Raw genomic sequence first — 11,519 nt, forward strand, 5'->3', positions numbered from 1 at the left:
GTTTTAGGTAGGCGTGGCTGACTCTTAACTTTTATAAAGAATATCTCTTTGGATTTGAGACTTTAGTCTTTGCAACTTTACAGATCTTCTTTATGCACCAAGAGCTTGTAACACTCCAAAGAGAAAGGAAAAAATGAAATCGCATCATATGACCCCTTTAAATATCATCATAAGACATATTATTGGATATATAGAGTGATGACTGATATTTATATCATTTTATGCATATAGCTGCTATACTGTTATAAAGATCTCAGTGATTTGCATTACAATCAGAATTTCGTACTTTTTGTTCATATAAATATCAGCATCAAATTACATAATTGCATCAGTTTGTGTCTGAATAAAACTGAGCTGGTTGTCCTCCATATTCTCACTATATCATACTATATGAACCACAAAAGACAAAAAACACATTTTTCTTTGTCTAAAGGTACTAAATTAGATTTGAGGACTATTATTTTATATGTCGGGCTTTACAAAGAAAATATAAATGTGCACTGCAATACAAACAAATCTGAAGCGATCCGATATCCGATCAGGATGAAATCTGTGGATTTGGAGACGTGAGGTGAGGCAAGGTGTTCAGGTTTGGAGTCTAATCAAGTATCTGAGCGCTACTGTTCTTCACCTCAGCTGAACTCGTGATTGGTGGACTGTGTCTCAGATGGAGAACTCTCTGTCTGCATGCTAATTGCTCCACAACTTCCTCAACTTCTGACTTCAGCGCTCACTCCACTGACATGATGGAACTATATGAAAAACCATCAGCTTCCTCATGAAATCATTGCACAGACTATTGTTTTTAGGTCACACATGTGTGTTTCTGAATGGTAAATACCATGAGCTGTGAGCTGGAGAATTGTAGTTGGCTTCATCTGATCTTATTGGACTAAATGTCAAGCACGCTAGAGAGAGGAAATGAAGGCGAGACAGCGGGCCAGTGGCGACACACCTCAGCGCTGCTTTCATTTCACAAGATAAACAAAGATGCAGTCGCTGATGGCCAGTGAAGCATCCAGAGAGCCATGTGATGATCTGCATCACCATGAAATGAGTGTCTCAGATGTTTCTCCTGAGAAAAAGAGCCCATAATCTCACACGAGTCCCAGTTTCACAAGAGATCTTAACAGTTTCTGAAACAAAAAGATACCGACGTTTGCGATCTCAATATGAGCTCAAACATTTCTCATCAAATGGTCTGAGCTGCTTTTCACGTTCATTTTGTAGCTCTGTTCTCTTTCTGTATGTCAGCTGTTGGCTTTGTTTGCATCTAATTTGGATTTCTCCTCAAGCACTGTAGAGGAGATATCTGAGGCAGAATTGATACTTCATTGAAACATAACTGCAACTGCATCAAGTCTCCTGAGCAATGAAAGAGCAACATCTGAGCAATGAAAAAAGGCATTCTCAGTATAATGTACTGGAGTAATAAAAGCATCCAGTCCAGGTGCCTTTCAAAATGTTTTTGTTTGTTTGTTTAAATCAGCATAAATTACAAGTTGCACAAAATACTTACTCTTGTGTATAAATACTTTACAAAATTTTAATAATTAAAAAAAATCTAATTTATTAATTTAGAATAAAAATCTAAATGTAAATCTATTTAATTGTTTGTTTGTTTATTTTAAGTTGCATAAATCTCAAGTTGCACAACATTAGAACACACTACAATTGTGTATAAATACTTTACAAAATTGAAATATATATATATATATATATATATTTAAATTCACATTTATTTATTTATTTAAATCAGCGTAAATTGCAAGTTGCACAGCAGTAGGACATACTACTATTGTGTGTAAATACTTTACAATATTTAAATTAAAAAATATAAAGAAAAATTCTAAATGTAAATGTATTTGTTTGTTTGTTTTAATTATCATAAATCACAAGTTGCACAACAGTAGGACATACTACTCTTGTGTAGTACTTTACAAAATTTAAATTCAAAAATTCAAAAATTATAAATGTAAATGTATTTATTTCAGCATAATATACAAGTTGCTCAACAATAAGACATACTGTACTACTTTTGTTTATAAATACTTTAAAGCTTAAATAAAAAATCAAAAATTCTAAATGTACATTTATTTATTTATTTAAAATCAGAAAAAAATTAAAATGAATACTTCCATGATGTATAAATACTTTACAAATTTAGATATATTGTAAATGGATCTATTTGCTTATTTATTTAAAATCAGCATAAATTCAAAGTAGTGCATAAATACTACCTTTATTTATAAATACTTTACAAGTTTAAATATTTATTATTTTTATTATAATCTAATATGTATTTATTTATTTCTGTATTTACTTATATATTTATTTAAAATCAGTATAAATTAATTATAGTACAATAAATGATGAATAAATACTTTATATTCATTCCTTCATTCATTCATTTAAAATTAGCATAAATTACAAGTGATACAACATAAGTACATACTAAGTATATTTGTCGATGTGATTATTTTGTTTTTGCACTGCAGTCTGTTTTTTCTCCTGTGCTTTGACTGTTGTAGTCAGTGGATGATGTGAAGATCATGATCTGATCATGTCATCCATCACTGGTGTGGGTTTAAAGGGATCACGACCTTGTTAAGCAGATGACGTGAGAGTAATTAGTCCTGTTGCCCTCAGCTTAATCAAACCCTCCTGAGATTAGCTCTCATTACAGGCCAGCTTGATTGAATCTTAATAATTTTCAAATTGCAATTGAAATCTTAATAGATTTATTGACTGAAGAAGCGTGACAATAAGACCCTTTCGTTAAATTCAGCCGTCGAGGAACATTGCAATCATCGTGTTTATGAGATGAGCGCACTTGAATGCCATAATGTTATAATTACCCATTTTCCTTTGAGCCTTGAATTGAGGGTGTCTCAATTACAGAATCTGATTATATTGATTGTAATATGTTATAATTGTGAATGTTGACCGTGCAATTACATTTGTGTGCATTTTGTGTATTGTTGATGAAGACGAGCACTGAAACTCGTTAGTTTAGAGATGCACACTGCTATTTTTGGCTTGTTTTACAATATAAATATCTAAAAATGCTATAATAATAATAAAGACTCATTTACTTAAAACTACTTAAGGTATTAAGTCTTGTTTTCTGGACAAAAATTGGAGAAAAAAAAGTTAATTGAATAAAACAAGTTTTATTTTTCTGACCTTATTGACAGATATTTGTTATTGGTTTAAGCATAAAGTCACTTAAATGTTTTATTTTTTTATTTCTTTTATTCGTTGGTTACTCCAATGTCAAAAAACATACAGATACAGTCTCAAACATACATTAGAGGGAAAAGGGGAAGAAAGAAATACATTAAAATAATACAAAAATAAATTTCAATCATAACAGGCAGGAAAGTAATTATACCCAGTTAACAGGTTATTAACATAATGCCAAAGAGGTGTCCAAATCTTCCAAAAGTTGTTCAACTTTTGATGTGTCATAAGTGAGTTTCTCAAGTGGGAGTAATGCAGATAGTTGAGGCATCCACATTTTGAAAGAAGGTTCCTGAGGGGATGACCACAATAACAATATACATTTCTTCTGCCAAATAGACAAAAATTAAAAACAAGTGTTTTGCACGAGAGTCAAATATTGTCTCCACTCCAATAGATAACAAATACAATTCCAGAGAGAAATCCAGTAGAATAGGGAATCGGGGAGGTTATTAACATAATGCCAAAGAGGTGTCCAAATCTTCCAAAAGTTGTTCAACGTTTGATGTGTCATAAGTGAGTTTCTCAAGTGGGAGTAATGCAGATAGTTGAGGCATCCACATTTTGAAAGAAGGTTCCTGAGGGGATGACCACAATAACAATATACATTTCTTCTGCCAAATAGACAAAAATTAAAAACAAGTGTTTTGCACGAGAGTCAAATATTGTCTCCACTCCAATAGATAACAAATACAATTCCAGAGAGAAACCAAATTGGAACTTAAGGAGCTCTTGTAGATATGTATGTATTTTAGTCCAAAAAGGGATGAAAAGTCACTTAATTTTTTTTGGGAAAACAAGATTTGATATCCCATTCTGTAACTTATCCTAACTAAAACATAAACTTAATTTTTAAGAAATATAAATATAAATAATAAAATATAAAAAGTTTTTTTGTTTGTTTCCAAAGCAGCATTTCTCATTTTAATTGTTTAACATAATGTACTAAAATAATTCAAACTAAAACTGAAATAATAAAGAATAAAAACTATATTGACATTTGAAAGAAAGCTACAAACAATAAAAATAAAACATTCCTATAAAATTAACACTGAAAATATAAAAACAAACAATACAAAAAGTTCAAAATATTAGTATCTCAATTATAATAAAATAACACAGTTTAAATATTTGACTAAAAAATAAGACACAAATGAACAAAATCACTTTTAATCACAGCTTCCGAATTCATGCACATTTCCTGAGAATCAGTTCAGCAGAAACTCTTTATCTTTTAAAAATTAATTAAGCGTATGAAACTGATACACATTTAACTATTAAAAATTATGCAAATCAAGTTCAGCTTTTAAAAATTATGCAGATTAAATTATAATTTATGCATACACATACAAATTGGGGCTTTTTGTAGATGGACACTAAGCATCTTTTTATTCAAACGAGTGTGTGACAATTCTCATTAAAAACAGTCAGAGGGGATGCTGGGACTGTTACTACAGCAACCAGGTACAAGATTCAGGTGACCTCAGAGTCGTGTGTGTCACGCACACACACATACACACACACACAGACTGCGATAACTACCATCATTCTCTCAGTGTCCGAATTTAATGGATCACTGAAGACAGACAAGCTTCACTGTGTGTGTGTGTGTGTGTGTATTAAAAATTATGCAAATCAAGTTCAGCTTTTAAAAATTATGCAGATTAAATTATAATTTATGCATACACATACAAATTGGGGCTTTTTGTAGATGGACACTAAGCATCTTTTTATTCAAACGAGTGTGTGACAATTCTCATTAAAAACAGTCAGAGGGGATGCTGGGACTGTTACTACAGCAACCAGGTACAAGATTCAGGTGACCTCAGAGTCGTGTGTGTCACACACACGCACACACACATACACACACACACAGACTGCGATAACTACCATCATTCTCTCAGTGTCCGAATTTAATGGATCACTGAAGACAGACAAGCTTCACTCTGTGTGTGTGTGTGTGTGTGTGTCTGTGTGAGCTGCTGATTAAGGTTGAGGATTTGATATGGCTTGTACCTTATGAAATAGATTGTCTATTATTAAACTCTAAACACACACACACGTACTGGCTGTGGGCTTTAGGTCGGTCAGGCTGAGCTCTGGATCACGCTATCAGCCGGTGGCTCACCTTAAATCAATGTCACGATCCGTCTGTCTGTTTCTCTCAGACGGGCTCACGGCTTGTGTTATTTCCTGTAAAGAAACACACACATTTGCCTGTCTAATAGAGATACAACACCAAACAACAGGAAAAACATCAGAAATCTGCAGAAAAACGCAGCAGATTTCTACAAATAAATAAAAATAAGGACAGTAGTCTGCTACAGTAGGCAGATGATCATGTTTTGAAAGTGAATAATTATATATTATATTATATTATATATTAATTATAGTTTTTATTTTATTTTATTTTGATGACAGTAGTCTGCCATTGATCAGACAAATATGTTTTGTTGGTGACTTCTTTAAATTTCTTTAAAAATGATCAAATGTATTTTTAGTAGTAGTAGCAGTAGTATAAAATTATTTATTAAGACAAAAGTAGTCTGCCATTGATCGGACAAATATGTTTTGATGACAACTTTAGCATTTCTTTAAAAATTAATAAATCAAAGAAGATCATTTTATCATCTTCATATATTATTTCTTATTATTTCTTATAATATATGAAGATGATAAAATGATCTTCTTTGATTTATTAATTTTTAAAGAAATGCTAAAGTTGTCATCAAAACATATTTGGGTACAATTACTAAAATATTAAAAATAATAGCAGTATTTTAGTAATTGTACCCAATTATTGTGTATCAACATATATCTAATTACAAAAATATTTTATAGCTAAATATTTATAGTAAATCAATAATATAGCATCGGTTTCTGAGGGAATTTACTCCAGTGTCTGTTTAGCACATTTTCAGTTTTCCCAATAGCATGTGTTGTGTGTATAAATGTGAATGTTCTGTGTTTGGCTACTGTAATATGATTTATTGTCCCTCTCTTTTCTCTATTTGTGTGTCAGTTTGTGGCTCATCCGAACTGCCAGCAGCAGCTGCTGACGATCTGGTATGAGAATCTGTCGGGTTTGCGGCAGCAGTCCATCGGGGTGAAGTGTTTGACCGTTCTGGGCGTCACTGTCGGATTGCCTTTCCTCGCCATCGCCTACTGGATCATGCCCTGCAGCAAGGTGACAAACACACATCTCTGCTTCTCTGGCTCTTCAGATGAGAAGACACTATCACACACACTATCTTCTACAAGCTGTTTTGAACACTGTAGCAGATGACTTCTTACATTAGTGCATGTTTCTTCACTTACAAAACAAGTATTGTTAAACTCATCGCGGAGTTCCGTGCAGAAACTGCTCTCTCATGCGCGCTCCACTGTGTTGTTATATTAAATATTGTTTACAGAGATGCACTGACAGCGATGAAGCTCTTTCATTAGATTTGAATTCTCCTCTGTAAGACTACCTCATGCATAATACAGCACAGTGATTGGATCATAAAAGTTCATTCTCATGCATAATACTGAGAAAAGCAAAAAAATGAACAAAAATAACCACTTTTACCTTAATAATAGACATAATGAGTGCTAAAGTTGTTTTCACTGATGTGCAACCTGTTCATATATGTTAACACCTCAAAAAATGTGTTTTAGAGTTTCATGACACTTTAATATTATATAAAAGATACATTTATTTAGCTTCATTCAGTATAAAATCAGAACATATTTTGGAGTAATGTCACTATATTCTATTCTATTCTATTCTATTTAGGGCTGTCAGTTTAATGTGTTAACTTAATAAATTAGTTATGAAAAAATAATGTGATTAAAATATTTTAACGCAGTTAACGCACTGGCCCCGACCCCAGACCTGTATGTCATCTTACATTTCATATAGTTGACTGTTGACAAATATGATGCAGGACAACAACTTCATAAATGCAGTTATGCCTTAAAATTCAATATATTGGGGCAAAAAGGCCAAAAATGTTTTTGTCTCATATTTATGACATGATAAGGGATATCACACGAGCAGCGAGACCAATATCACACGAGTGCATGGTTTTGTCTGGTAAATTTTTTTTGCATGAAAAAATTATGAGATGTTTCTCAAATGATCTTCTTTTATGTTCCATAGTTTATGTTGAGTCGTTGTAGTCCAAACGTTTTTGTGTAAAACTTTATGTTGAATCAAATAAAATATTTCTTTCTAAAGCTACTATTTGTAATGTCTACTTAATACTTTCTCATTTAACACAAAAATAACATTAAATAATCTTTTGGGGGTATTGTCACAGTCAAATGTAATTTGCGATTAATAAGATTAATTATTCGACACGTCATGTAATTAATTTAGATTAAAAATTGTAATTGACTGACAACCCTATTTATATTATATTATATTATATTATATACAAACAATTATATTTCAAATATATATCCAAATAAGCTTTTTTTCAGTTTAGTTTCAGTAAATGCAAGAAAAAAAGCTTTTTTATTTCAAAAGAGCAAGAAAATCCAATTTTCCTGATAAGGCCCCTTAAAATTCATTTAATAGGGTAAAAGCTTCACCTTTTCCATAATCACACATGAATAAACATTCATACATACACACATCTCTCCAAGCTCTATTACAGACGGACTCTCCTGCAAGCACAAGCACAAGCACAGATAAACACTCACGCTTCATTTCCATGCTGAGGATGAGGAGTTACACACCGATTTTGTGTTTGATGGCCACTTCAACACACACCGTCTCATGGAGAGATATGAGACACTACACTACATATACACACACACACCAGGCGGCTTTTGTCAAGGGTTTGGGATTGAAATCTAATCAGAGCTTGTCAGAGAGGAAGTACTGTGAGTTTGTAGAGACGTGTGACACAGAGAGAGACAGAGGAAGGGAAAGAGCATTTGAGGTTCTCGGGGAAAGTGTGTATTTGTGTGTTTGTGTGAGACGATTGCACAATGTGTTCTTTTAGGATTAAGATTAATCTAAAATATTATAATTAGCATTATATGAAACAATAGAATCTGTGGTGTGTGTTCATTTACATAAACGTGTGTGTTTGTGTTTCCTTTTTGCTCCGTTCCAAAACATAATGTGAAATTGTTGCGTGACATGATAAGGTCAATCAGGACACATATTGTATTGTTAAAAAAATTAAATAAATAAATAAACATCTTTATGTGGCAGATTTGAGAAATGCCAGTTAAATATTATATTATATTATATTATATTATATTATATTATATTATATTATATTATATTATATTATATTATATTATATTATATTATTAGGAAAGCAGCAGCCTAATAAAGAGGTTGACTGGCACAACATATTTTATGTATTTTGAAATTACAAAAACATATATATTCAATTTTTACAAACTTTAAAATACAAAACCGTATTTCCGTATCATCCCTGAATGTTAGCATCAAATTGAAATCATGTTTCATTCACATGAAGAGCACTGTGATATTACCTATGTAGAGTGTTTTCGAATTCAGTCACTTATAAGGGTCCATTTGAGTTAGGATGCTCCTTTAGAAGGGAGCTGCCTATGTAGACAGCAATGTCTCATTAAAGTGTTTAAACTGTCTGAGAGAGAGAGAGAGAGAGAGAGAGAGAGGTGATGAAAAACTACCAGACAGATGAATGGCCGACTGATGATGATGATGATGATGAAGGTATTATGTGCGAGACACTTCAACACAAGGGCAATCAAAACCTTCACATCATCTGTGCTGAGAAAAACACTGGCTGAATACAAATGATTGATTTTGGACAAAGTCTCTGATGAATTTTCGGAGAAAAATTGTTTCATTAACCTCCAGTAAGAGCCAATTCATCTGAGACAAACTTCTCTGCTGTTGTGGATGAATGTGTTTGTATGACCGAATATTTAAAAGAATCAATCTATCAAAGTGGGATTATTCCTTACAGACTCATGTGCTTGAGTCTCAAGCTAATAATCAGAACATCAGCTCTATGAAATTCACCTCACATTTACATCGTCTTCAGGAATTTTGATGAGTCACACTTTAAAGGAATTATTCAGGCTCATGTTGCGCTAAACCTGAATGACTTTCCCCTTCACCATTGTTTGTTTTTTGTGTTTTATTTTGGTGTCATGTAAACTTGAGGATGAAAACTTTGTATTATTATGTACATTTTGTAAGTTTCATCTTCGTACCTTTTAAAGGATTGGTTCACTTCCAGAATAAATATTTCCTGATAATTTACGCACCCCCATGTCATCCAAGATGTTCATGCTTTTCTTTCTTCAGTCAATAAGAAATTAAGGTTTTTGTGGAAAACATTACAGGTTTGTTCTCCAAATATTGGACTTCAATGAGGAACAATAGGTTGAAGGTCCAAACTGCAGTTTCAGTGCAGCTTCAAAGGGCTCTACACGATCCCAGCCGAGGAATAAGAGTCTTATCTAGCGAAACAAACAGTCATTTTCTAAAAAAAGTTTCTATACTTTTTAACCACAGATGCTCGTCTTACACTAGCTTGACCTCACGCATTACGTAATCACGTTGGAAAGGTCACGAGAGATGTAGAAAGAAGTACTGACCCAGTGTTTACAAAGCGAACATGCAAAGAAGGTAAAACACCCTTACAAAAAAAGCTAAAACAATGATGTCGGATGCTTTTGAAGTTGGAGGAGAAAATGAGATGGAGTTTTTTGCCCTACCCTACCTTTTTGAACCGAAGTACACAGATGAAAACTAACCTTGCATGACTTTTCCAACGTGATTACGTAATGCGTATTTGGACCTTCAACCCGTTGGCTCCCATTGAAGTCCACTATATGGAGAAAATTCCTGGAATGTTTTCCTCAAAAACCTTAATTGTGACCATGGACCACAAAACCAGTCATAAGGGTCAATTTTTCGAAATTGAGATTTAGCTGAATCTGAAAGCTGAATAAATAAGCTTTCCATTGATATATGGTTTGTTAGGTTAGGACAATATTTGGCCAAGATAAAACTATTTGAATATCTGGAATCTGAGGGTGCAAAAAAAATCTAAATATTGAGAAAATAGCCTTTAAAGTTGTCCAAATGAAGTTCTTAGCAATGCATATTACTTATCAATTAGTTTTAATATATTTACAGTAGGACATTTACAAAATATCTTCATGGAACATGATCTTTACTTAATATCCTAATGATTTTTGGCATAAAAGAAAAATCTATAATTTTGACCCATACAATGTATTTTTGGCTTCAATCATTTCTATTTAAAGTTATTGTATCCTAGATTTGTTATATACTGTTATATAATATCTCATGTTCATCTTTCTGTCTTCCAGTTGGGTCAGATATTACGGAGTCCTTTCATGAAGTTTGTTGCTCACGCCGTGTCGTTCACCATCTTCCTGGGTCTGCTGCTTCTGAATGCGTCGGACCGGTTTGAGGGTGTGAAGAACCTCCCCAACGAGACCATAACGGATCATCCGAGGCAGGTGTTTCGCGTCAAGACCACGCAGTTCTCCTGGACTGAGCTCCTCATCATGAAATGGGTTCTGGGTAAGACATGGGTCAGGGTGTGTGTGTGTGTTATTCTGACCCCCGCAGCGCTGTCTGTCTGCACAGATAATGGAAGGTAAAATTATTCTGATTATAGATGCATTTCAGTGGTGTGTTTCACCACATCTGTATGCGCGCATGTGTGTAAGAAAAAATAAGGCAGGTTTTATTCCATTTTGAGAGAACCTCATTGTCAAGTGATCTGTTTTTATAGTAATTTAATTAAATAATAATAGTTGTATTAATATTTAGTGTCAGGGATTTGAACAGCCACTGGTTCTATTTCTCAATTCATTCAGTTTGCTGAGAGATGTGCTATTACTTTACAATTCTTATAACCTATACTTTTTAATTATACTTTTTTAAAATCATTTTATCAATATCAATATTCGCCCCCCTCCCAGAAGGCGCGTCTTCGCGCCGTTGACACAGAGGGTGGGATGGAGGGGGACTTAGGAGGAGGACAAAGGAGTGGATGTGGGATGGTGACAGGGGAAGGCAAAGGGCTGGCAGGCAGACATGACACGAGGATCCAGAGGGCCAAGGCGGAGAAGATGGTGCCGGCGACCGAGGCGGAGACGGGTATCCGGAAGGCTGCGTTGGAGCCGGAGCGACAGAGGACTGAGGTGGAGCCGGAGGGAAGGAGTAGCCTGACAGGGACGAAGGGACGAGGCGGAGCCAGAGGAGGGGAGTCCCGAGGCGGCGGATGGGCAACGACTGA

At 33.9% G+C, this 11,519-nt stretch overlaps 1 protein-coding gene across 1 annotated transcript in view; it reads left to right on the forward strand.

Annotated features, from left to right (window-relative positions):
• LOC107588361 (short transient receptor potential channel 7-like) overlaps positions 1-11,519 on the forward strand; it is a 58,774-nt gene that overhangs the window by 40,148 nt on the left and 7,107 nt on the right. The window contains exons 6-7 of the mRNA XM_016276435.1: positions 6,266-6,430; positions 10,582-10,798. Coding sequence (XP_016131921.1) covers positions 6,266-6,430; positions 10,582-10,798 — 382 coding nt within the window. The remainder of the gene's footprint in view (positions 1-6,265; positions 6,431-10,581; positions 10,799-11,519) is intronic.

Source organism: Sinocyclocheilus grahami, unplaced genomic scaffold, assembly GCF_001515645.1.
Source record: "Sinocyclocheilus grahami isolate Dianchi unplaced genomic scaffold, SAMN03320097.WGS_v1.1 scaffold102.1, whole genome shotgun sequence".
Taxonomy (NCBI): domain Eukaryota; kingdom Metazoa; phylum Chordata; class Actinopteri; order Cypriniformes; family Cyprinidae; genus Sinocyclocheilus; species Sinocyclocheilus grahami.